Below are 27,811 nucleotides of genomic sequence, written 5' to 3' on the forward strand. Positions count from 1 at the left end.
TGCAAGGGAGCCTTGTATAGGTGGTGATGAGTGTCCGGGACCCTGTAAAACCTATCGGGCTTGGCAGGGGCTTGAGGTAAAGTATCAGGAGCAGTGCAAACATCATTAAATGCATCATCCACAACAGGAAGAACTGGAGGTATAGCTAAGGGCCTATGTTGCGGTAAATGTAGAAAGGTCCTAAGCCTTTTTCTTGAATCAGAGAAATCTTGTCCCTGCCATTGGAATTGCTCTCTCATGGCATGTAAGGTTTCCCCAAAGGAAAATTCCTCTGGTGGAGAGGCAGAAGGGATAGATTCTTCAGCATCGGAATCTTCATAAGTAGAAAAAGGAGCCTCTGGATGGTCTATATTGTCTGAAACATCAGAAGAATCGTCTGAGGACACTGGCTCAGGGGGCTCTGCTCTAGGTCTCTTTTCTGGAGGCTGAGAGGCCCTGTCTGGGTGAGATTGGGATCCCCTTATTAAAGAGATGAGATCCTCTGCCAGAGTAAGCATTTGAGAACTGGAACTGGGCCTGTGTGAGGGGGGCTTAACAGGCACAGATTTAGCAGATTTGGCTGCTTTAGCCCTGGCAAAGGCCTTTATAGACATGGCTGCAGGAGGCCTAGCAGCACCACGTGCTGGGGTAGAGACATCCAAAGGGATGGTGTCCGATAATTCTAGAGGAACCACATTAATAGGCAAAAAGTACAGTTTTGTACCTACCATAAATGTAGATGGCTGGGGTAGAGACATCCAAAGGGATGGTGTCTGATAAATCACTAGGAACCACAATTGTAGGCAAAATTTCTGAGGCCGATTCAACTAAGGTAGCAGGAGCCTCAGTAGTAGTCATGGATTCGGCTGAAGATTGACCGGTTTTCTCGGTTTCGGCCGAAACCGAGATACTCGCGGCTTGCTTAACCGTGGTTTTGGCCGAAACCGCGGACCGCGAGTGTCGGTCTTTTTCTTTGCGTTTTTTAACAATTTGGGTAGTCGGAGGATCCGACGGCATAATGTACGCAAAATCTGAGCCAAAAAACTGTTCAGCAAACTCCGACCGACGCCTAAGCGCGTCGGCTGAAGGAAGCACAGGCCGAACAGGCTGCTACGTGGTCTGGGCCTAAGCAAGGCAGGCAGTAAGAGTGGAAATCTTTATGAGGTATTTGTTTCCCACAAGTTAAACAGTTATTGACTTTTTCTGACATCGGCTGAGGCAAGAAAGAGTCCCCAACGGGTACTTAGCTTTTAGAAGTCTTCGTAGTATTCGGTAGTAGTAATCTCTGGATCTGACCGACCGGCACTTGCGAACAGCTTCTGCTTCGCCACGCCGCAAGAAACACTGAGGAAAATGGCGCCGGCTGATGCCTTTATACCCAAGACCAGCGGAGATGACGCCGGGTGAAGTGCGACATCAGCGAGCCGGACCCAGACTTTGGAATCCGGCCGACCGAAGGGCTGCCTGACGACAGGACAACCCATTTGTTATGACTGCAGATGCATCCATGAAGGACATCTTCAGAGGCCGATTCAACTAGGGTAGCAGGAGCCTCGGTCATGGATTCGGCTGAAGATTGATCCGTTTGCTCGGTTTCGGCCGAAACAGAGACACTCGCGGTTTGCTTAACCGTGGTTTCGGCCGAAACCGCGGACCGCGAGTGTCGGTCTTTTCTTCGCTTCTTAACAATTTGAGAAGTCGGAGGATCCGACGGCATAATGTACGCAAAATCTGAGCCAAAAACTGTTCAGCAAACTCCGACCGGCCTAAGCCGCTCGGTTGAAGGAAGCACAGGCTAAACAGGCTGCTATGTCGTGGTCTGGGCCTAAACAAGGTAAGCAGTAAGAGTGGAAATCTTTATGAGGTATTTGTTTCCCACAAGTTAAACAGTTATTCACTTTTTCTGACATCGGCTGAGGCAAGAAAGAGTCCCCAATGGGGTACTTAGCTTTTAGAAGTCTTCGAAGTAGTATTCGGTAGTAGTAATCTCTGGATCTGACCGACCGGCACTTGCGAACAGCTTCTGCTTCGGGCGCCACGCGGCAAGAAAGACTGAGGAAAATGGCATCGGCTGATGCCTTTATACCCGAAGACCAGCAGAGATGACGTCGGGTGAAGTGCGACACCAGCCGAGGCCAGACCCAGACTTTGGAATCCGGCCGACCGAAGGGCTGCCTGACGACAGGACAACCCATTTGTTAGGACTGCAGATTCAGCCTTGAAGGACATCCAGATACAATAGTCCATGAAAAGAAGACAAAAGTAGCATTGATTATAATCACAGGGTGTAGCAATTTCAGTAATGTGTAACGTACAGAGACACAAAGTCATAAAACACCAGGATTTACAGGCAGAAATAAGGACAATGTGGAAGTAGGATACTCAGTTTGAATAGTAGTCGGAGCAATGAGTCTCGTAAAAAAATGAATTTACAGTCTTATTTAGATATGCTACAGATACATGTAACTATGAAATGCAGAAGTCAATTCTGGGCACAATGCAGGTGTTGCGAAGAGCACTTTTGGCTAACATCAAAGATTAAAACAATACTAATTATACAAACTTTCATCATGCTTTGATTTAGGAATGGGATCGATTCCTGTCATGTTATTAGAAACCCAAAAGACTTGGAGAAATTAAAGGCAATAACACTAAGTTCTCTCAGTAAGCCAATTTGCTATCCAAAAGGAAATTTAAGGATTAATGTTAAGGCTGGAGGGTTTTCTATGAAACCTAGGTAAGTAACAGTGTCAAAGGTCTTGGGAAGGTCAAGGTGGGCAGTGAGAACAGTGTGGCCCTCATCTAAGGCTTCTGTGACCTTCTCAAAGGAATTAAGTTTAGTAGACATGAAATGCCTTTAACAACTTGTGACAGAGTATGATAAAGGGTTTGGGGATCACCTATATCACTGTTAATTAGTTCAGCAGTACACACTTCCCATAATTTTACAGACAATGCTAGTAAAGCTAATAGGTCAACAGTTACTGGAGTTGGTCATAAAGCCACCTTTGTGCAGAGATAGGACTTCAGCAGTTTTCAAAGCTTCAGGTAGGAAGCCTGTATGACAATGGCTAGAGGACAGACTGTGTGGCACTGTATACCTGCATGCACAAATCCTGGAATATTGTTGAGGACCAGAGAGTTAGTGTTTTTAGTTTAGGAGAGCGCTAATGTAACTAGATCTAGGGTGACTACAAAATAAGGACAGAAAGCTAAGCAACAATGGGACAAATGGCAGGTTTGAAGCTAGTGCTAAATTTGCCAGCCAGGATATTAGCTATTGTTTCTGGTTTAGAATGGGGTATGCCACAGGACATAAGTTTGGAGCAAGATTTAGTATTATTTACTAGTTTCCAAATGCAGCTGAAGAAGGCACTGTGGTTAACCTTAGTAATGGTGGCTAACATGGCTCCTACAGTGGCAAATAAGGGATTTTTTAAATTCATTTCTTTTTCCATACAGCTGAACCACATGGGAGTTCCTCCAACAGGCTCACTTCTGAATTTATCACAAAAGCCTCACCAATACTACTATCACTAGGGAACAAGTCCTTAATGCTCTCTCTAAGGCCAAGAACACTCCATCAATGGGACCAGACTATATATTCTGGGATGCCTTCTAAATGGCATGAAACATGACCTATCAGGCCCTTTGGAACTACTATTTAACTACAGCCTCCAAACAGGCTTCATGTCTCATGAATGGAGAACAGCAACAGTCATCCCTCTGCAGAAAAGTGGGCCATCTCCATATCCGAGAAACTACAGACCCCCATAAGCCTCACTAGGCTCACATGCAAAGCCATGGAAAGAATTACAGTAGAGAGTCGATTATCCAAACTAACTGGGACCTAGGGTAGTTCAGATAATCAAACATATAATTGAACCGGATAAAAAAAACGTCTACAATCTTGTTTTTTTTCTGCATACAGGAATACAATTTTCAAACATTCAGCGATTCCAGTGGACAATAAAGAATATTTTTTATACACGAGCTGACTACATGCTCAAAAAACATGTTCAAGCGAATATGTATAATGTTTAAATATTCAGACTTTATGATTTTTCCTACCTGAAAATTTTGGAAGGCTGGTTCGGATAATTGACAGTTCGGATAATCGACTCTCTACTGTATCATGGAAATGATCAGTCATCAAGGGCAGGTCAGGCCTACTCAATCTGGAGGACTTCTTTGAGGAGGTCACGAAAACAATGGATGAGGGCAAAATGGTTCACACTGCCTACTTTGACCTGGCCAAGGCATCTGACACAATCCCTCACTCAGGCATTGCTGAAAAACTTAAGAGGTTAGGTACAAACCCTTATATCACCCAGTGGATAAAGTACAGTTTTGTACCTACCATAAATGTAGATGTCCGAACTGGATAGCATCTGCAGTCATAACAAGTGGGTTGTCCTGTCGTCAGGCAGCCCTGCAGTCGGCCGGATTCCAAAGTCCGGTCCGCTTCGCTGATGTCGCACTCCACCCGACGTCATCTCTGTTGGTCTTCGGGTATATAAGCATCAGCCGACGCCATTTTCCTCAGTGTTTCTTGCCCCAGATGCCAGTAGCCCTCTTGCAGGCTAAAATTTGGATAGATGCCAATGTTTCCAAATAGATAGAGGTAAACACAACAATAAGCATATATGTACATATATACAAACAAATACACCATAAAAGACTCCCCCCCCCAACAGCTAGCTATTAGGAGGGTAAGCACCCTAGGAGTACCACAGAGGGGAAGGAGGGAGGGTAATCCTGACTGCAGATGCTATCCAGTTCGGACATCTACATTTATGGTAGGTACAAAACTGTACTATGTCCTTCATGGATGCATCTGCAGTCATAACAGGTGGGTAGAATACCATAGCCAACTAGGGGAGGAGGATAAAAGTAGATTATGGTGTGTTTAGAATCCCTTGCAGTACAGCAGTGGCAAACCCTGCTCGGGATCTGGAATATAGAGGCAAATTATAATGCTTGGCAAATGTATGCACGGAGGTCCAAGTAGCCGCCTCAATAATGTCTTTGGTTGCCACCTCGTAAGAAGGCTGTGGTAGTGGCTGTTGCCCTTGTAGAATGAGGTCTTATGTTCTGTGGAATTGGTTTTCCATGGAAGGAGTAACAGTATCGTATGCAATTTCCTATCCATTTGGAGATTGTCTGTTTGGAAATAGCTTTTCCTTCCCTTCCTGTTGCATAGGCTACAAAAAGTTGGTCAGTCTTTCTGCTATTTTTTGTTCTGTCCAAGTAGTAGCGTAGCTGTCTATGTACATCCAAGGTATGCAGTATTCTTTCCCCTCTGTTTTGTGGGTTGGGAAAGAAGGTAGGTAGGTGGATTGCCTGGTTTAAAGACACTCTGGATACCACCTTGGGCATAAATGTAGGATTAGTCCTCATGGACACTCTATCTTGGTGGAAGATTAGGAAGGGTTGCACTGCCATTAAGGCCTGTAGTTCTGAAACCCTCCTTGCTGAAGTAATTGCTAGTAGAAAAGCAGTTTTCCATGACAGGTGTTGTAGGTCTGCTGTTGCTGCTGGTTCAAAAGGTGCTAGTGTCAACTTTTCTAGCACAAAGTTTAAATCCCAAGCTGGTAATGGTGGTTTTCTTGGAGGTTTTACATTCTTGATTCCTCTGAGGAACTGCCTGAGCAAAGGGTGCGAAAAAACAGGTGGATCAAAGCTGTATTCTGCTGAAATAGCTGATGCATGTATCTTGATGGAGGAGTAGGACAGGCCTGAATGAAGAAGTTCGGCCAGATACTCCAAAATGTTAGGCATATCTATGTTTGACACATCTTTCCCTTTTTCCGTACTCCAAGTGACAAACCTTTTCCATTTTCCAGCATAGTTTCTTCTTGTTGAAGGTCTGCGTGCTTCAAGAATAATGTCTTTAACTCTTTGGGAAAGTTCTGGATTAGCTGCTGCTATGTGATGTTCCATGCAGTCAGTTGCAGCGTTTTTAGGTTTGGATGTATGATGCTGTAGTTGTTCTGAGTTAACATCAAAGGCATCAGGGTATTGGCCACATATTGTTCGAGACATGCTCTTCAGTAGTGGGTACCAGTGTTGTCTTGGCCAGTTTGGAGCTATCAGGATTATCCTAGGACGTTCTTCCTTGATTTTTAGTAGTACCTTGTGTATCAAAGGGAGAGGTGGGAATGCATATGCTGTTAGGCCTTTCCAGTTGAAGGAGAGTGAGTCCACTTTCCATGCTAGTGGGTGGAATGTCCTTGTGCAGAATTTTTGAGCTGGTGATTGAGAGGTGATGCGAATAGGTCTATCTGTGGCATTCCCCATTTCTTTGAGATGGTCTTGAAGATGTCCGGGTGCAGCTTCCATTCGTGGGCATCCGAAGTGGTTCTGCTTAATATGTCTGCTAGAGTATTGTCTTTCCCCGGTACAAATATTGCCTGTAACTGAAGGTTGTAGCTGAGTGCCAGGGTCCACAGCTCCAAGGTCATTCTGCATAGGGGGTATGAATGAGTGCCTCCCTGTTTGTTGATGTACCACATGACTGTGGTGTTGTCTGTCCTTATCATCAACTGGCCCTCTTTGAGAAATGGTTTGAACTTTTGGATTGCCAGTTTTACTGCCAGCATTTCTTTTAGATTGATGTGCAGGTGAAGTTGATCCTGTGTCCACAATCCTTGCACGCATTTGTTCAGCATGTGGGCCCCCCATCCTAGGTCTGAAGCGTCTGTTGTGATGGACTGGCTTGGTTGACATCTGCGAAAGGGTAGGCCTGGGTTTGACTGGCATGCCTGAGCCCACCATAGGAACTCCTGTTTTAAGCATGGAATTAGTGGGATTTCTGTTTCTAGACTGTGTCTGTGTTGGGACCATAAATTCTTTAGGTACCACTGTAGTTTCCTCATATGTAGTCTGGCAAATGGGACCAAGATTATGCATGATGCCATGAAGCCCAAGGCCTGCAGAACTTTTCTTGCTGTTAACTTGTTCAGTTTTGTTAGTGCCAAGAAGTAAAGAGGAAGCTCTTTTGTTTTTCTGTAGTCAGGAATGCCATTTGTTGTACTGTGTCCAATTCCGCCCAAGACTGTCCTTGTTTGGGATGGTATCAGCCTTGACTTTTGTAAATTGACTGTGTATCCCAGTCCTTGTAGCAAGTAAATGACCCTTTGTAAATCTGTTGTCAGCTTGCTTTTGTTGTCCCCTTGTAGCAGGCAGTCGTCCAGGTATGGGTAAATTTGAATTCCCCTGTAGTCTGCAATGGGCGATTACTGATGCCAGGCATTTTGTGAATACTCTGGGCGCAGTAGATAAGCCAAAGGGCAATGCTGAGAATTGATAGTGCTCTGATCCTGCAAGAAATCTGAGGTATCTTCTGCAGATTGGTCGAATGGGGACGTGCAGGTATGCCTCCTTGAGATCTAGAGTTACCAGCCAAGACTCCTTGCCCAGCATGGGAAGAAGTTGCTGTAGGGTCAGCATTTTGAATTTTGGGACAATGATGTATGTATTTAAGGTGGACAGGTCGAGAATTGGTCTCCAACTTTTTTCCTTTCTTGGAACCAGGAATAGTTTGGAATAGAACCCCTTTCCTTGTTCTGCTGTTGGCACTCTTTCCACAGCTCTCATGTTTGCTAACTCCATTATCTGGCGTAGAGCCTCTGTTTTTTGATTTGGAGGTAGATTTGGCATTCCTCTTTGACTGGTAAAGTGTGGAAGTGAAACCGTAACCTTGATCTATGGTTTGTAAAATCCACTTGTCTTTTGTTATGTAGTGCCAGTTCTTTGAAAATAAGGTTAACTTTCCGCCTAGAGGAGCTGCTATTTGTTCCCTGGTAGGCGGATTTAGGATTAAGTCACTGTGGTTGTGCTGATGTAGTGGCAGTGGCTGTGTCTGTGCCTCTGTTGTTGCCTTGCCACTGTCGTCCTCTGTAGGCACCTCCTCTGGATTGGTTTCTGCCTCTGGAACGTCTATTCCTGCCCCTTTGAAATTTTGTGGAGTCAGGAAAGGACCAATTTTGGCAGGCCAGTTCCTGCTAAACCTTGGGGTTGAACCTGCAAGAAATCTTTAACAGTTTGAACAGATTTTGCCTTCTCTTCCATTTTCTTCATAACCTGCTGGGCAGGTGTACCAAACAAACTTGTCTTGTCCATAGGAGCATCTAGCAACTTAGCTTTAACATGATCCGTAAAGCTTGTTCCTTTAGCCATGCATGCCTTCTTATCACTGTGCCTGTCATGGCTGATCTAAATGAAGCCTCCAGTGCATCATAGCCACATTTTAAGGAATGGTTGCTAACCTGTTGTATGTTATTTACCATCTCTAATACATATTTCTTATCAAGAGATTCATCAGTGGTTAGTTTTTAGTTAACTGATCAAGCATAAACTCTTGGTATTGTATCATGTGAAACTGACAGTTTAAAGCTCTAGCTGAGAGAGTAGCTGAAGTGTAGACCTTTTTACCCCATCTGTCTAATGACCTTGCTTCCCTTTCAGAAGGAATAGGGTTTTAGCTGTGGTCGCTGCTACTGCCTTGGGACCCTGGGATATAGTTTCTGGGTCTGCAAGAGGGGCCTTGTAAAGGTGGTGATGAGTATCTGGCACCCTGTAAAATCTGTCTGGTTTGGCAGGGGCTGGAGGTAAAGAATCTGGAGCGGAGCAAACATCATTGAAAGCATCATCCACCACAGAGAGAACAGGAGGTATAGCTAAGGGCCTGTGCTGTGGGAGGTGCAGAAAGGTCCTAAGTCTTTTCTGGAGTCTGAAAAATCCTGTTGCTGCCATTGGAACTGTTCTCGCATGGCATGCAAGGTTTCCCCAAAGGAGAATTCTTCTGGTGGGGAAGCAGCTGGAATGGATTCTTCAGCATCAGAATCTTCAAAATTGGAGAAGGGAGCCTCTGGCTGGTCAGTTATGTCTGATTCATCAGCAGAATCATCAGAAGACACTGGCTCAGGGGGCTCTGCCCTAGGTCTCTTCTCTGGGGGCTGAGAGGCCCTGTCTGGGTGAGATTGAGATCCTCTAATTAAAGAAATTAAATCTTCTGCCAAAGAAAGCATTTGAGAACTAGAAGAGGGCCTGGATGTGGGGGGTTTAACAGGCACTGTTTTAGTAGTCTTGGCTGCTTTAGCCCTGGCGAAGGCCTTAATGGACATGGCTGCTGGAGGCCTAGCAGCACCATGTGCTGGGGTAGAGACATCCAAGGGGATGGTGTCTGATAAGTCAACCACCGTAGTGGGTAAAATTTCTGAGGACGATTCAATTGTTGTAGCAGGGGCCTCAGTTGTAAGAGTAGGTTCAGCTGTACTTAGATCAGTTTTCTCGGTTTCGGCCGAAACCGAGACACTCGCGGTTTGCTTTACCGTGGTTTCGGCCGAAACCGCGGACCGCGAGTGTCGGTCTTTATCTTTGCGTTTTTTGGTAGATTGGGTAGTCGGAGGATCCGACGGCATAATGTACGCAAAATCAGAACCGAAAAACTGTTCTGCAAACTCCGACCGACGCCTAAGCGTTCGTCGGTTGAAAGAGGCACAGGCCGAACAGGCTGCTACGTCGTGGGCTGGGCCTAAACAAGGCAGACAGTAAGAGTGGAAATCTTTATGAGGTATTTGTTTCCCACAGGTTAAACAATTGTTAACTTTTTCTGACATCGGCTGAGGCAAGAAAGAGTCCCCAACGGGTACTTAGCTTTAGAAGTCTTCAAGTAGTATTCGGTAGAAGTAATCTCTGGATCCGACCGACCGCACTTGCGAACAGCTTCTGCTTCGGGCGCCACGCGGCAAGAAAGACTGAGGAAAATGGCGTCGGCTGATGCTTATATACCCGAAGACCAACAGAGATGACGTCGGGTGGAGTGCGACATCAGCCGAAGCCGGACCCGGACTTTGGAATCCGGCCGACTGCAGGGCTGCCTGACGACAGGACAACCCACTTGTTATGACTGCAGATGCATCCATGAAGGACATCCAGCTGGTTCACAGACAGGACCCAGGAAGTTAGAACTGGGGAGTCCATCTCTTTAAAGAGGGCAGTCACAAGCGGAGTACCTCAAGGATCAGTCCTGGGACCGCTACTTTTTGGCATTTACTACTCTGAAGTCAAGGCCAATGTCAATGGGCTCTGGCTGACTTAAATTTGCAGATGTTGGCAAATTAGGATTTGTCACTGAATCACCAACCAACACAAATTTCTACAGGAAGGGTTGACAGAGACAAACAACTGGTGCCAGAGCCATACACTAAAACTGAACGTCAAGAAATGCATAATGGTATGCTTTGAGAAGTCATCCACCCCTAGTAACTATCATATTAATAACACACCTCTAAGAGCCGACTCTGTCGTCAGGGACTTGGTGACACACATAGACAGTAATCTAGCCTTTGACCATCACTTGTCGACAGTAGTGAGGAAAGCATTCCATGTTGTGCAACTTATAAACAAAGGTATGGCATCAGAGTCCAACAAATTCATTGTTCAACTGTATTTGGCACTCATCAGATCTATCATAGAGTGCAATGCCCCCTTTGGCATGTACCTAACCCAGGCATATCCAACAAATGGAACATTCACGCAGTTTCCTCACTAAAAGAATACAGGGCATAAGTAACATGTCCTATGCAGACTACCTCAAGGCCCTATCCCTGTATTCTGTCTGCTACAGGCTGCTGAGGAGAGGTCTATGCCCGGCATACAAGACACTGTCAGAACCCACTCTGATGGACCTACTGCATAGCCGCAAAACAAACATGACCAGAATTACCCATTCTAAAGATGTAAACTTTGCCTGTGATATAAACAGGACCTGCTAGAGAGAAATGTGTGCATCTCAGAGACTACCCCTTTTCTGGAACACGTTCTTCATCCATGAGAAGCAGAGCTCCTCCCTAACCCAATTCAAGTGCAACTTGGACAACTGGATGGGGAACAGGAAATTCATCCCTGGTTTGGCACCCATGTCTCTAATGAACACAGGCAGGCTGTAAATGGTTCATTGCCCAGGCCCCTACTTGAAAACGTTTTACCTCCCAAGCCCCTGCTTTCACTCAAGAGCACCAGAACTACTCAAAGATTTGGGATGCATGGCTAGGTTTAAAAAGGCCCTTGTCATGATTAGCCTAGTAAACGACTATAAACCTACTTATTCATGAAGAAGTGAAACTCTGAGGAGTGTGCAGAAACAATAATGGAATCATGAATCATATCAGAGTATAGAATTTAGCGTTGTCGCCTCACAGTAAGACGCTGTCCGGTTCGATTCTCAGCTAGAGCGTCTTCTGCGTGGAGACATGCGTGAATGGGCGTACCTTCGTTGAAGGTTGTGCGTCAAGCCTGGCAAGCCGGAATGTAAAAACCAACTGCCAATCATCAGCGGACCGGAGTTCCGCTGTGGCGACCCCTAACCGGGAAAAGCCAAAAGACACAAACAAACATAATGAGTGCAGAAGCTAAAGATATTATAATTCAAGTCTATTTCATTTTATCAGCACTGTTACTACAAAGAGTAAGATCTGATTTGGAAATTGACATCTACTGCCACTGTACAAAATAAAACATTCTAAATCGAACTACAGTGCAAGCAGACTTTTATTCTGAAAGGTACAATAAGATTTGACACAAACAGGAGACACTTGCACCTGTTCAGCACAGTTCTGGGAAATTAAAAGATAAAGACATTCATTCTAGTTACTTCCAGTTTATTTCCAAGTATTCTACAACACTTTCAATTCTTACACAGAGGAAAGGGGGGAAGGCATATAACAACATTCCCATCCACAGGAAGGAAAAGGCATCAGTCTTCCAGGCCTTTCTGTAGAAAGTCCTAGAACAGAAATTCCTCAATTGTCTTGTGAATGGATGCACAAAAATATATTTGGGGGGGGGGGGATACACACACCGGTAGATTATATACTGGAAGACCCAGGGGTGCAACTTCCATGCATGGTGGTCTGTCATGGATCTGTTCAGAGAGTTGGCCACAGGGTTCTGCTCTGGTGGAATGCAAGTAACCTGAAGGGATAGACTGGCTGAGTTCCAAGTTAGCTGGCTAATATGGCTACTCTGCAAAGGAGGTAAGACCTGGATCCCCTTCATTTGTTTATTTACCACATCATTATGATGTTGCCTGTAACTATCTGAAGTGGTCTTGATAATTCACATGTGATTTAATGTCCTTCTTGCATTTATCAGGGCCATCATTTCTTTTCTTTGAAACTTGTATGTTTTTTCTTGATATGGTGGTCTCAAAGTCCCTTTTGCTTTGATTATGTTGGATACCATCATCCAAGGCTGTCTGAAGCATCTGTGGTTACAGACCGACTTGGGGCTAGAGAGGAAAACTGGAGAAGATGGACTCAGTCAGGTTTGATCTGCACACCATAGCAGCCATTTCTTGACAAAGTGGAGCACTGGAATTTTGAAAAGTAGATAAGTGCTGATTTTGAATCCATACTGACTTGAGAAACCATTGTATTTCCCTCATAAATGATCTGGTTAGAAGAATAATCAGGATAGTGGAAGCAATATATCCCAAAATCCTAAGATACTCCCTTGTAGTAGTCATGAAAAACTAAAGAAAGATGTATTTTCTAGAGACAGATAAACTATCATTAGTTATGTGCCTAGCAGTTAACCAAGAAATGTGACTATGAGAAAAAATTAATCATTATCACCATCATCAAGAACACCCCCCCCTTTTTTTCTACATGGGGCTGGGGTGTCAAATCAACCGACTGTGAGAAGGAAAAAGGAATGACTTCTCCAAACTGAGGTGAAAATCGAGGTTTTGAAACAGACTTTTAACAAATATCAGATATTCTTGACAGTTTTGAAAAGTGTCTACCAAAATAAGGCAGTCTGAATATGGACAAATGTGAATGCTTTGCAATCTGCAAAAAACAATTACAGTGCTAGACCACTTTTAGAATACCCTTGGAGCTGTAGCTAGACCAAAGAGTAAAGAACAGAACTGAAAATGTGAACCAGAAAAGCTGAAAAAGTATCTGGTTTCTGTGAATGGGTATAAAATGAGGCACGAGTTGGTCCACAGTCAAAAAAAAAAAAAAAAAAATAGATGGGATTGGGAAAATGACTGGAAGGTGAGTAGTTTAAATTTTGGAACGTTTATGTAAAGGTTTAAGACAAACAGGTTCAGTACAGGTCTCAAAGCTCCCATCTTTTGGAGAACTAGGAAAAATCTTGAATATACCCCCTTTCCTTTATGACAGTATGTGACAGGTTCCATTACTCCCTGAAACAAAGTGATAAAATTTGTTTTGTTTATTTTAAATTTGTTAACCCGGGAAGAGCACTGATCCTACTGGAACCATATCAATCTCGGCTCAGGGGTAAACATAACAGACACATGACATTATTTATAAAGTGAAAGTCAAAATGCAATATATACAAATGAAAATCAGAGCTGACTTGAGGGTATAAAAACAACAGATGCATAACACTGTGTACAGAATGACTAACAAAACACAATACATACATGCATTACATACACACTGGATATCAGAGTTGGCATACTGAAAGAATCACAAATGAAAGGTTAGAGCAAGCTATGCAGAAGAAAGTAGGGTAAGAAGAGGTTAAGTTACACAACCAGGGACAGAATAGTTGCATTTTCCTAGAGTCTTATAATGAACTCCAGGTTCTGGTCAGAAAATGGGGTAAGAGGAATGATCTTTTAAGAAATGAAGGGAGATATTCACACAGTTTGGACCAAGGGCTGAGAAAGCATGGTCCGTCCACTGAAGCCTACTTTGGATGGTTTGAGAAGAGGACCTGAGTGGTTAAGATTTCTAAGTTTGTGTATGTTGCTGCAACTCGAAAAAGACTAGACTTGACGTTAATGTAGGGGAAGGTCTCATTCTTTACAAGTTTAAACAGCTGAGAATATTTAATGAAATGATGGGACGGAAGATATGGGTTTGATTTTCTGACTGTACAGGAACCCCTAGGTTTGGAGGAAGAGTTCCACAGTCACTTCTATCCATTCCGGAGAATTTCTATAAAAAAAAAAAAAAAAAAACAGAACAGGAATCTGTTATGATAGGATTCCAAACTGCTCAAAAAGAGATGTTTCAAAGTATAGTAGAATTAGTGGACAACAAATTGACATTTTCTGCTGCACTAGAGTAACTTGAAGGAACAGACTATACTAATTTTATGAACGTACAAATAAGCAGCTGGACTGGTATTCCAGAGCAGGAACTGTAAATTGACAGGGCATGCCATAAGTAAGCTTCAAGTCTGGCCATGAGAAAGCAGCCAAGACCTTTATTAGTAAAAATGCAAACCTACCAGTAGAAAGAGTTGATCCTGACAAAACTGTAGCAAAATGGCAATTTATTAAAAGTTGGAGACAGTGGAGTGTTTGTGGAAAATGATTACTCACTGTACACCAGGCAGAAGAGAAAGAAATTTATTCCAGTAATCAGAATGTCGAGAGGCAGGTGTGAGATTCAATAATTTTTTGATGCAGAACAGGCTAAGGAGGAAATGCAAAAGTTTGTCCAACAAAAAATGAGCAGTCTAGCAGAACGGGACTCTGCTTCTCAATCTTCTAATAGTAAAGCACAACAAGAGATGGCAGTGAAACTTCTTACACTGTTCCAAAGGAACATACTTGAGAGAGAGAGAGAAAAGCACAGTAGTTGACTCAAAGAATCAGAAGAATTGTGGAACTGAAAACCAATTTCTGGAGTTGAGAGATGGAGATGAACAGAAGGCAAACCAGCAACACAGAATTAGTGAATAAAAGTTAGATTATAAATCATTAATTGCATTTGCAATATATGGCTGTATAAGAATAAGTGCAAAAAGTGGACTTTTGTTGACTTTGTTAAACTTGTGGGGGAACTGAAAAGAATTTGCCTCACTTCATGTCATTAATGTTTGGAAGGACTCTGAGGGAAGGGAAGGAGGAGGAAAAAGGCAATTGTAAGTAAAACAATTTCTGTTCTTAAATGAATTCTATGAAACTTTTCACAATATAAACTACAGACTTATAAAAAACAAACAAGGTTTGTAGCCAAGAAGTATTAGCCTGTGATTGCTAAATCATAGTAAAATATTCCACAGCAAAAGCTTTACAATCCACAGTAGGTATAAACATCAGATGACCTGGGTAATTGCTAAATGATTTCAAAGGCCATGTCCTCAACATTGTTAAGATCTACACCAGTTCCCTTAAAATTGAGTGAACCCACAAAGATGCCCCAATCCTGGTCAGGAAAAAAAATCCAACTTTAATCTTGCACTTTAACATAGTCCTATTCAGTTATAATTATCATAAGCAAATATCTATACATACTATGTAATGCATGGAACGCCAGGATTGCACTCCAAATCAAAGAAAAAACCCACTTATTATGCACCTCATTAATAACAGAGATACTTAAGCTTTTGTCAAGCATTCCACACTGCTATTAACCTCTAGTCTCAGATTACAGCACTAACAGCGGGCAGCCACCACCAAAGAAGAGTGGTGCAATCTCCCTAGTGGTGAATGGAAAGACCACTGCTTGTGCTATTGGGGTGCAAGGTTGCTTGAAGCAAATGCCTCTTGCTGAAGTGAGGAGACACCCTTTGCAGACAGCCCAGTGCATGTCCCTTTCCCAGCATTTCACCAGGTGCATGCTAGGAAGGGGGAGAAAAGTCAGAAAATATGTAAACCACCTCTGATGGCTGAATAGATGACAAACCCTCTCAGCCATCTCTCACCCAGTGATTCATTATGTAGTCTGCATTTTACTTAAAAAAAATAGCCCAGGCGTCCCCATAGAAAATAGTCTATGAATCGGTATGTGATTACACACACAAATGAAATTAACACATTACAAATAAAGGGTAAAGGTATTAGTGAAACACTGCTAAAAACAGCACTGATTACATTCATAAGCAGTTTTTATACAGCTGCATAAAATTATAGCACAAATTAATGTAGTCGTTTAAAAAAAATTATGCTCAATATTCAAAAAATCATGAGTTTATATCAGTTGTCAGCTTGATGCAGTTCTTATTACTGCCCAGTGACTGAATCATGCTGTATTTCTTTTTCTGAGTCACACTATTTTGCATTAGTCAGCGAGTCTGAAATAGACCCACCTGATTAAGTCCCGCGGCATGGAGAATTTTACCTAAACAAAACAATGTGCACAAATGCACAGAACTGCCCAAGTCCGTTAAGTGCCACTAATATTATACTACCAACAGAAACTGGTGCTTTCACCACAAAAAAAGTTAATACTGCATTATTTGCACTACTTACAAGTTTTTCCATTGCAGCAGAGCACAATATCATTCACCCAGTCTGTGTGGTGCTCCATGGATGCTATGTAAGGATCTTGCTGAAAAACAAATATAAAGCTAAACTGAAAAACTAATCAAAATAAAATATATACATAAAATTGTTAAATAGAATACACCTGGACACAAATCTGTACTATTATTTCTCAAAACACACAGCTTAAAAAAAGAACCTTAAGCTCTTTCACACTTATCTGAGCAGCACATGAGACACAGAAGTGACAGCGTACATCAACACCCTTATTTTCTAAAAACAAAAGCACATAAGCACAATTGTTTGCTAATGCTACTATTTTATAGTGGAGAGAATCAATCTTCTAATTTGAAATCAACTACAAGAAAGAGCATCAACAAAACCAACAGCATTGGTCTTGCTCAAAAGTGCTGTATAACATATAAATATCTAAAATTACTGAGCAATGCATTTTTTATTATTAGCGTGAATTCTTCTAAAACAAAGCAGTGCCTCAGGACTTGAAATACAATGGAGAGGGTCTGCTGCAAACACTTAAAATTCTTTCAAGTCATATACTTTGGTATTCGGGCCGACTGGACAGCGGACTACCCCCAATAGTTAGGACTGCAGCAATGTGGAATGAAGAACATCTACCCAACATTAGCAGAGAAGATATTTATAATATAATACAAGATAGGCTGGGTGTTTATTTTTACCAACCATTGATTAAATAAAAAGCATGGTTAAGAAAACAACACATGCACGTATTATATCAGCATGCCAAGTCCCCGCTGCAGTAGCAACTTTTAGGATTTCTTCTACGATCCTCAGCTAGACTACATTTTCACCCTCATTCCTGTGCTCACTGATGGATATGCTATAGTGTCATATGCCAGTCCAGGACAGTACATGAACCCCTGAGCAACATAATTCAATTTCAATTCACTAAGCAAGCACAACCTCTAAGACAGGAAACAAAATGTAAGAAATATAAAAATAGATTTGCCAGAGTTAAAGGGGACTTCATCCACAGCCAAAGGCTGCAGTACAAACACAGTGGGATGGAAGAAAGGTAATTCGCGTCCAATGCAAAGGGCACCCTCACAGGTCAACTGATATGATGACTATGTGGCTCCCTATTAAAATTTCAGCAATCAAAATGCAGAGTGCTAGCACGCAAAAAAAAAAAAAAAAGAAAAGAAACTGCAGGAGAGAAAATCTCAAACATCAATCTTCTCCTTTCAACTTTTTTTTTGCAAGAGGGAAAGCCCCCCCACACCCTCCGTATTTATATATACTAACTCTGAGATTACCATACCCTGGGGGAAAGGGAATATTCGCAGAAATGACCATCTCCTATTTTTTAGTCATTCAGTATCCATGTTTTGGAACTCAATCTAGCAGGTCCCCACATTTCAAATGGTTAACCAATTACATACATGTTTCACCTGGAATCAGGGTATCTCTTTAGACGGCAGCTGTTGGGAAAGTCACAAAGAGTGAAAATTACACCTTTTGCAAAAAACAAGAGGCCAAGGATGGATAAAAGGTAAAATCCTTTAATATCAAGATGTCGAAGGAGGTACAAATGACTTCATTATGGTATAGGCAATAATGCTTCCTGAGAGTGTGAAATGCCACCAAAGCAACAAATGTATTTAATGTCCACAACAGACATTTTTAAAAGAAGTAATGGAAGTAGCCACACCCTCTGGAGATGCAGATTGACAGTATAATTTTCCAAAAGGTGGCTAGCTGCTCACTGGGGGAAAAAAATGACACGCAATTTGCAGTTCACTAGGAAACAGTCTAGAAAAGGCAGAAGAACTGACTTTCTGTCTTTCAAACCCTGTGCATTAGTTTCTGGTAAAGTCTGAACTGAAGGTGTACTAACAAGCTGTCCCCCCCATTGTTTCTGACAAAGGAGAGTGGAAAAAAAAGAAAATAACTGGCAAAGTGGCATGGATTAATAACAAGTCTGACATTTTCAGAAGAAACTGTGGAAGAGTGCCATGGAAAATAATTTTTTTTATATATTTTATTAAATCAGCATATTAAAAAAATAGTACAAGTAGGCACACATTTTAAACAAATCAGAGAAACATTTTTCAAAGTTCTTTTCATGCACTATACAGATTTTCTTTTTAACACTTTTCATTTATTCCATTACATAAACTGCTCAAGTCCTGCCTTCCCACTCCTCCTAAACATTAGTCTGCATGCAGTGTTCTTAAAAATTCCAGTCATTTCTGTCATTTGCTCCCTTACTTTCTAAAGATCCCACCTCCAGCTCTTTACAATAATAAATACTTTAATTACAGATGCTTTAGATTTTGATTTCCATTTGATAGGTTCACAGGTAAGTACTAGGCTAACTGCCCTTATTACCATTTTAGGCCTATCCAGTTTCCCTTTTGTACTCAAATAACCTACCCCATTTGGTTAAAGATTGGCCTTACTTTTTCCACTGTCAATAATTATAATATTAACCCTAATGAAAATAAATGGGATAATACCATATATAATTTGAGGGTACCATGCATGGTATAAAGCATTTAGGAGCAGCATCTGTCCATTAGTAGTACAGGGTGCAGTCCTGGGGTAAATGTTATGTTTCCCATCCATAGTTCTAAGTTGAGCTTGAATATGGACAGTGACAAACTTTGTTTTACATGGCTGGTGAGTCTGTTACACAGCAGTGGCATCCTCTGTGAGATATACCTGCCCCTTCAAACTGTTCTATTGACATTGCAGAAGAGGTTTAGCTCCCAAGACTATTTCTGATGCAATGTTACTTGTTGATGTGCAGCAAGTCCATCATTAATAGGTCATGCCTTACATGCCAGATACAGGTTACTCTTAGCAGTATGTAGGATACGGAGTATAATGACAGGGGTGAGTCAGTCCCCATAGGATACCTTGTTTAATCCTTGTATCCTTTTAGTAAGGTATCTGTATGTGATCCAGTTATTCCATGTGTCTGGACAGATGCATGCCAAAGGGGTCAGTACATTCAATGATTGGCCTAAAGAGGGTTGAGTAAGGGGGCCAATGATATTCCTAGATCTAGACATAATTCCTTTGTTTATAAACTGTGCAATATAATAATGTATTTTTGGCATTTGGTTTCAGTCCATGACTTCTGCACCACTTATTTATTTAGAACAAACCCTCCTGCAGAATGGCCAAGTCATTTGGGGATTCAATGACTGCCCTAGCTTGTAGTCATGTCCAAGCTTAGTCACACAGCCCTTTAAGACTGGCTCTTGCTTCAGAAAAGTAGATGTCAAACAGGAGGGGTCCCAGCTGATTATCTGCATCTTATCTGTAAGCTAGCATGCAATCCAATGGATGAAATAGGGATTTATTCCCAATTCTACTATGCCTGAGTGGGGTATTGTGTAAAAGCTTTGGCCAGGTCAAGGTATGTCTTGTGAACCATTTTGTCTTCACCCATTGTTTTGGTGACCTTTTCATAAAAAATCTACTAGGCTGAGTAAGCATGAACTGCCCTGACGAATGCAAACTGACATGGGTCTGCTGTTTGGAAGTTCCCCGTATTCTGATTGATTAGTTCCATCATAAGTCTTTCCATGGCTTTGCATATGAGGCTGGTCAAAATTATGGGTCTGTGGAAGTCCTCCCTTATTCAGGGTAATGAATGTAGCTGTTCTCCACTCACTTGGTACAAAACCTGTATGGAGGCCAAGACTGAACAGTGTTATCAGGAGTATGGCTAGGTATGCTTCATGCTATTTAAGATACATCCAGGGATATTGTCAGGACCTGTTCAATGCATTATGTTTCACTTCTGATAGCACTTTTTGGACTTGGTCTTGAGTGACAGCTGAAGGCAAGACAGTTTCAGGTATACCTTGAGGGAGAGACAAAGGGAAAAGAAAGGTAAAGTTAGAGCTAAATTAACTGTCCAGTAAATTCGCTATATCTTAAATCTCAATGTAGGTAACATCATTCACAATCAGCTCAGCGTATTGATGTACTGTGCCTTTGAGATTAGGAACATAACCTCAAAATGCTTTGTGACCGTCTTTTGCTTTGGTAGCTACTTTAGCTTCAAACTTGGATTTGGTGGATTTTATTAAGCTCCTGAGTAGTGTATTAATTTCAGTGAAGAGGGCTCTAGTACTCAGGGAATTGCTCTTCTTATTTTGGTCAAAGTTATTTTCCTTTTATTATAAAGCCTGGTGACATTATAGTTCGACCTTGTGGGTTTGTTTCTGGTGTGGTCCTTGAAGGCTGTCAGAGCATTCTGTACAGCTAACATTTCTTTTCGATTGATATGCAGGTGCATTTGACTTGGGTTCCATTTGCCCTAAATGCACTTCCCTGCCAAGTGAGCCCCCATGCATAGTCTGATGCGTCTGTTGCTAGGGTTTGGGCGGCAGGGGGTAGAATGAATGGCAGTCCCTTGTTTTGGTGGCAGGCCTCTGCCCACCAAATGTGTAGACAAGGTATGATAGGAATCATTGATTCTAGATCCTGAGAATGTTGACACCATAGGCTTTCTAGAAACCACTGTAGTTTCCTCATATGCAGTCTTGCATATGGAATTAGTAGAATGCAGGAGGCCATGAACCCCAGGGCTTGCAGTATTTTCCTTGCATATAGCTGGGTCTTTGTGGCCAGTAGTTTGAAGTAGGCTGTCAAATGAACTTGTTTCTCTGGCGTGAGGCAGGCCATCTGGGAAGTTGTATTCAAGCTTGCTCCCAGGAATACAATTTGTTGGCAGGGTACAAGATGAGATTTATTTTCGTTTATGGTGTACCCCAGAGAAGATAGCAATTTCTTTACAAATGCCAGATGATTTAATAGTATATCCTGGCTTTCTGCCTGAATTAGACAATTGTCCAGGTATGGGTATATTTGAATATTTCTTTGCCTGCAAAATGCAATGACTGGAGCTAGGCACTTTGTGAATACCCTGGGCGCAGTAGATAACCCAAAGGGCAGTGCAGAGAACTGATAGTGCATTTAGCCTGCTTTGAAGCGTAGGTAACTTCTGCAAGATTCCCTTATTGGGATGTGCAGGTAGACTTGCTTTAAATCCAATGTTGCCAACCAGACATCTTTGCCTAGCATAGGAAGCAGCTGATGAAGAGTTAGCATCTTGAATTTTGGGATTACCAAAAATGTGTTTTGGATAGACAGGTCCAGGATAGAGCGCCAGGAATTCTCTTTTCTGGGTACCAGAAAAAGTCTTGAGTAGAAACCTTGTCCCCATTCGTCTTCTGGAACAGGCTGAATAGCCCTGATGCTTAAGAGAGAGAAAGTACAGTTGTGTACACTTACCATAAATGTAGATGTTCGAGTGTATTCACTGTTACAGTCATCACATCTGGGTTATCTGCTTGCAGTAGCCCTCGTCAGCTTGATTAACAAAGTCCTGGGTCCTGCGTCGGTTGCTGTCCCATCTTACATGAAGTCAGGTAGTTAGGGGTATAAAGCATGCAGCAGACGCCATTGCATCAGTTTTTCTTGCCCCAGATGTCATGTGCCCCCATAATGAGAAGCAATTATATATATATAAGGTTACACCTCCAACAAAAAAGCAAATGCACCAAAAAGCTGTAAACATAGTAAGCAAGAATAGAGGTATAGACAATAGAAGTCAGGGGTTTGGAGGGAGGGTAACTAGGACTGCAACAGTGAATACACTCGAACATCTACATTTATGGTAAGTGTACACAACTGTGCTATGTTCTTTGTGTTTCACTGTTGCAGTCATCACATTTGGGTAGATTCCCAAAGCTAAGAATGGGAAGAGGAAATTAGACAGCATTAGGACCAGCTATAAGACCCTGCAAAACTGCAGTGGCAAAGCCAGCTCTGGATTTAGAAAAAAATTGGCAAATGGTAATGCTTGGTGAAAGTATGTACAGAACTCCAGGTAGCAGCTTCTAGGATGTCCCTGGTAAGGACACCTCTGAGAAAGGCTGTAGAGGTAGATGTAGCTCTGGTAGAATGTGGTCTAATCCCCTGTGGGGTAGGCTTTCCATGGTGCTTAAAGCAGAAATGAATGTAATGGCCTATCCATTTAGAAATGGTTTGCTTTGAAATGGCCTTCCCCTCTGCTCCAGCAGAAAATGCAACCAGTATTTGTTCAGATTTCCTGAGGGGTTTAGTCCTGCCCAAATAAAATCTAAGTTGTCTGTGCACATTTAAGGAATGCAGAATTCACCCCCCTTTGTTCTTTGGACTAGAAGGGAAGGTTGGCAAATGAATGGACTGATTAAGGGCCACACTGGATACCACCTTGGGCTTGAAGGAGGGATTGGTCCTGAGGGACACCCTACCTGCATGAAAAATGATGAAAGGCTCCACTGCCATGAGGGCCTGTAATTCAGACACCCTTTTAGCTGAAGTGATGGCTAAAAGGAAGGCTGTTTTCTAAGAAAGGAATTTCAACTCTGCATTTGCAGCTGGCTCAAAAGGTAAATTGGGCTCTGCTGTGCCCATCCCCCGAGTTTGGCTCCAGGAACAGAATCTTTTCCATTTTTCAGTGTAGGATTTTCTAGTACTAGGCCTCCTTGCCTCCAGAATGACATCCAACACTTGCTTACTGAAGGATGGTAACGGAGAGATCATGTAATTAGCCAGGCTGCCAGGTTCAGGGTTTGAAGTTGTGGGTGCAGAATCTGGCCCATCTGCTATGACAAAAGGACAGGGGTCTGAGGCAGGTGCTATGGTGCTAGCAGTGGCACACTGCGCAAAAGGGGGTACCGGTGTTGGCGTGGCCAGTCTGGTGCAATCAGTATCGTCCTTGGTTTGCCCCGTTTGATCTTTAGTAGTACCTTGGAGAGGAGAGGCAGAGGGGGAAAGGCATAAACTGACAGGTTTTTTCAGGTGAAGGACAGGGCATCCACTTTCCAAGCTTGTTTGTGGGGAGTCCTTGGTAGTTCATTGGTAGTTCTGGGGGGAGGCAAACATGTCTATAGATGGGCTCCCCCATTTGTTTCTCAACATGTTGAATATCTTTGGTTCCAGTTTCTACTCGTGTGAGTTCATGAGATTTCTGCTTAGTTCGTCTGCCAGTGTGTTTAGCTTTCCTGGCAGGAACTGAGGCTGTAGGTGCACTTGGTAGCTTAAGGCTGTGTTCCACACAGCCATGGCTTGTCTGCAGAGAGGGCATGAGTGGGTTTCCCCCTGCTTGTTTATGTACCACATAACAGTGGTGTTGTCCGTCTTTACCATTAACTGTTCTGGAAGAATGTGGTCCTTGAAGGCTGTCAGAGCATTCTGTACAGGAAAAGTCTTGAGGCAAAACCTTGTCCCCGTTCCTCTTATGGAACAGGTTGAATAGCCCTGATACTTAAGAGAGTGAAAATTAGCTTTTGAGCCTCCGCCCACTGATTTGAGGATAGGTTTGGCCAACCATTTGGGGATGGTATGGAGTGAAAGTTGAATCTGTATCCTTGGGAAACTATATTTAAAACCCATTTCTCCTGGGTAATGAGTTCCCAATTTTTTGCCTGCCGGGCAATCTTTCCCCCTAAGGGAACAGAACAGTCAGTTGTGCAGGGCTTGGAATATATAAAGTTAAGTCACTGAGACAGTTTACCATGGGGGGAGACTTACAACTCCCTGCTTTGGAAGTGGGAGCCCCCCCACTGCTTAGCCCTATGAGTAACCTTGGGACTGAAGCCTGGGTGGTCTGCTGGTTCTGGGTTTGGACTGTGAAGGCCTGGAAGGGGCAGGAAAGGAACAATTTTTAGAGGGCCAATGCCTACTAAATCTGGGAGGCTGTACTTGTAGGAAATCTTTAACAGTTTGCATAGATTTAGCTTTTTCCTCCATCTTTTTAAGTACTTCTTCTGCTTTGTTGCCAAACAGGCGGTCTTGGTTTAAGGGAGCATCCAGCAATTTAGCTTTAACATGATCTGGCAAAGATTGCTCCTTAAGCCAAGCATGCCTTCTAAGTACAGACCCAGTGACAGCAGCCCTGCAAGATGCTTCTAGTGAATCAAAGCCACATTGCAAAGTATGTTTTGCAACTTGTTCAGCAGAATGCATTAAATTCTGTAAATCTTTATTTTCAGTACAGTCAGGAATCAACATCAATTTCTGTTTAAGCAATCCAATAATATGCTGCTGATACTTTAACATAAGAAACTGACAGCTTAAGGCCCTAATGGCCAAAGTTTCAGAAGTGTATAACTTCTTACTCCATCTATCCAGCACCCTGGAATCTCTATCAGAGGGGGTTGGATTTTTGGCAGTAGTAGCCTTAATGCCCTTGGGTCCCTGTGAAATGGTCTCAGGATCCGCAGTAGGATTTTTAAAAAGGAACTTGTGAGAGTCAGGAACCCTGTAATATCCATCAGGTTTTCTGGGAGCAGGCCGTAAAGAGTCAGGGGCCAAGCTACATTCCAAAAAGGCATCATCAACAATGTCCAGTACAGGGGGGGATAGGTAAAGGCCTGTGTTGGGGCAGGAGTAAGAAATCCCTAAGCCTCTTTTTAGAGTCAGAGTAAAACTGGCTTTCCCAGCGAAAATGCTCCCTAAGAGTATGCAAGGTTTCACCAAAAGAGAAATCCTCTGGAGGGGAAGCAGAGGGAATAGAGTCCTCTGCATTAGAATCCTCATAGGTAGATAAGGGTAAATCCTGGTCATCGATGTTTGTAGTCCATCTCACCTCACATTACCCGTGGGTTCGGAGCCGAATGTCGGCTCCGACTCGGCCAAAACTTTTCTAGCTCGAAGTCTTTCTATTGGCTGGGCTAAGATGGCATCCCATGCTGCACTGCTCTATATCCCCAGATCTAGTTTGCTGCGAACACCCGCACTCATTCTCCATGCATGACAACACCCAAGGAAAGGAAGAACAAACCAAGAATGAAGGGAGCTCTGAAACCAGACCTAACCTCCAAATCCTCCAGGAAGGGGGAAGGAGGGGGGGTAAGTAAGAATGTGAGGCGAGATGGACTACATACATCGAACTTTATGGTGAGCACATAACTTCTTGATGTTCTGTAGTCCAATCTCGCCTACATTCTTACCCATGGGACAGCGTCCCTAGCACCTAAATCCTGGGAGGCTCAGTGGAAAATACTCCTGAGCACTGTGGAACCAAAGGAAGACCTGCCCCTAGACACCACATCCAACTTGTAATGAGTAACAAAGGTGTGAGGAGATGCCCAAGTAGTCGCAGCACAAATATCATCCATAGACAATCTGGCCTGATAGGCTGCAGATGTAGATACAGACAGAGTAGAGTGAGCCTTTACCAGGAATGGTAAATCTTTACCCCCTGAGGAATAAATGAAAGAAATGCAACTGGAGATCCACCTGGACAGTGTGACTTTGGAGACAGGAAACCCAATTCTGTTTTCCGAGAAGGAAACAAACAACTGATCAGATTTTCTGAGGTCTTTGGTTCTGTGCAGATAAAAACGTAATTGTCTGTGTACATCCAATTGATGAAATTTAAATTCTGCCTTGTTTGAGAACTGGGGAAAAAACACTGGCAACTCAATAGATTAAGGTTACTGATTGATGCCACTTTGGGAAGAAAGGAAGGGTTGGGTCTGAGAGAAACCCTGTCCTTATGAAAAATCAAATAAGGGGGTTTGATTGATAAGGCTTGAAGTTCTGAAACGCATCTCGCTGCAGTGATGGCTGCTAGAAAGACAGTCTTCCAAGTTAAGAATTTTAAATCACAAGTGACTGCAGGCTCAAAGGGGATGAAGTAAGAGCCTGTAGAACAAAGTTTAAATCCCAAGGCATGACAGGTTCCGATACCGGAGGACGACGTAACAGAGTGCCCTTCAGAAAAGCCTTACAGAGTCTAGGAGCCATCAGACTAGGCGCGTTTGTGACATGAAAGGTAGAAATCGCCGCCAATTGGACTTTAATGGTTGTGGCTGCTGAACCCTGGTTAAAGAGCATAGACAAGAACTCCAATACCGATGAAACTGGAGCCGTGTAAGGGTCAATCTTTTGGGTATGAGCCCAGACTGAAAACCTCTTCTATTTACTGTAGTAAATCTTCCTGGTGGAGGGCTTATGAGAGGAAGATAAAATATGAACCACCTCCGGGGAGAAATGATGAAGCCTAACTAATGATGGAAGTGGAGTAGCCAGGCTGTCGACCGAAGGGTCCGAAGAGAGGGATGGAGCTGCCCCAACATGTGTGTCAGTAAGTCTGGTTGTGGGTCCAGAATCCAAGGAGCGTCCATGAGATAGGGATGGAGAAAGGGGAATCAAATTTGACGAGGCCAGTGTGGAGCAATCAGGATCATTCTGCTTCCCAAGGCTTGCGCTTTCTGAATAACCTTTGACAACAAGGGGACCGGAGGGAAGGCATATAGTAAACCGGAGGGCCAATCGTGGACTAGAGCATCCCTGGGTGACTCCCCATGAGGGGGGATCAACGTAAAGTAGCTGCTGCATTTGGCATTGAGGGGGCTGGCAAAGAGGTCGCAGCAAGGCTGACCCCACCTGCTGAAGATCTGTTCCACAACTTGACCGTTCAGGGACCACTCGTAAGGCATCAGAATAGCTCTGCTTAGCCTGTCTGCGATCACAGTGGACTTCCCCGGAATTTGCATTGCCACCAGAAAACGTTGGGAAGACACTGCCCACTGCCACACTTGCATGTCCTCTCTGCAAAGGGGATAGGACTTGGTTCCTCCCTGCTTGTTCAGATACCACACCACTGACATATTGTCTGAGTGGATTGCAATAGTCCCGAGAGGAAGAAAGCTCTGAAGTGCTTGTAACACTAGTAGCACAGCTCTCATCTCCAGGACATTGATATTCAGATGCATCTCGTGCTCTTGCCACGTGCCTTGGACTGTCCTGCCTACATAATGCCCTCCCACCCCATCTGGGAGGCATCCGTGGTCACCGTGGCAATCGGGGGTGCAGGAACGAAGGGCTTTCCTGCAATCAGGTTGTCGGTGCGAAGCCACCAACTGAGATCCTGTTTGCACCTGTCTGTGAGTAGAATAGGGTAAGAAAGTGGAAGACGTTGGAGAGACCACTGGGCAAAAAGTAGCCACTGAAGGAGTCTCATAGGTAACCTTGCCAGAGGGACTAACATAATTGTTGCAGTCACTGTCCCCAATAGTTGGAGGACCCATCTTGCCTTTGCTCTTCTCAGGGGGAGCAAGGCATGAACTTGTTGTTGTAGGGCTCTTATTCTTTCCTGTGGTAGAAATGCCCGCATGAGGATGGTGTCTAGTTCTGCGCCTATAAAAATGACACGCTGTACGGGCAACAAGGCAGATTTTTCCCACTTCAATGTGATGCCCAGCTGTTGACATAGGTTTATAGTACCTTCCCTGGTCTGAATTAGTAGATGCCTGGTGGTGGCAGTAAGGAGCCAGTCGTCCAGATATGGAAACACTTGGAATCCTCGTCCAGATATGGAAACACTTGGAATCCCTGACGTCTCAAGTGAGCAGTCACCACTGCCATGCATTTGGTAAACACCATGGGGGCTGTGGTGAGACCTAAGGGCAGGGCTCAAAACTGAAAATGACTGGCTCCAAGCCAGAAGAGTAGGTGACATCTGGATGCCCTGTCCATCTTGATGTGGTAGTAAGCATACTTGAGGTTGCTGGAGCACAT

General features: G+C 43.3%; 1 protein-coding gene across 1 annotated transcript in view; it reads right to left on the reverse strand.

Moving 5' to 3' along the window:
• The window catches only part of WDR48 (WD repeat domain 48), a 1,921,140-nt gene that overhangs the window by 1,646,936 nt on the left and 246,393 nt on the right, over positions 1 to 27,811 (reverse strand). Inside the window, exon 3 of the mRNA XM_044066951.1 lies at positions 16,226 to 16,304. Within this exon, the coding sequence (XP_043922886.1) occupies positions 16,226 to 16,304 (79 nt within the window). The remainder of the gene's footprint in view (positions 1 to 16,225; positions 16,305 to 27,811) is intronic.

This window comes from Protopterus annectens, chromosome 3.part1 (genome assembly GCF_019279795.1).
Source record: "Protopterus annectens isolate FY-2018-M chromosome 3.part1, PAN1.0, whole genome shotgun sequence".
NCBI lineage: Eukaryota > Metazoa > Chordata > Ceratodontiformes > Protopteridae > Protopterus > Protopterus annectens.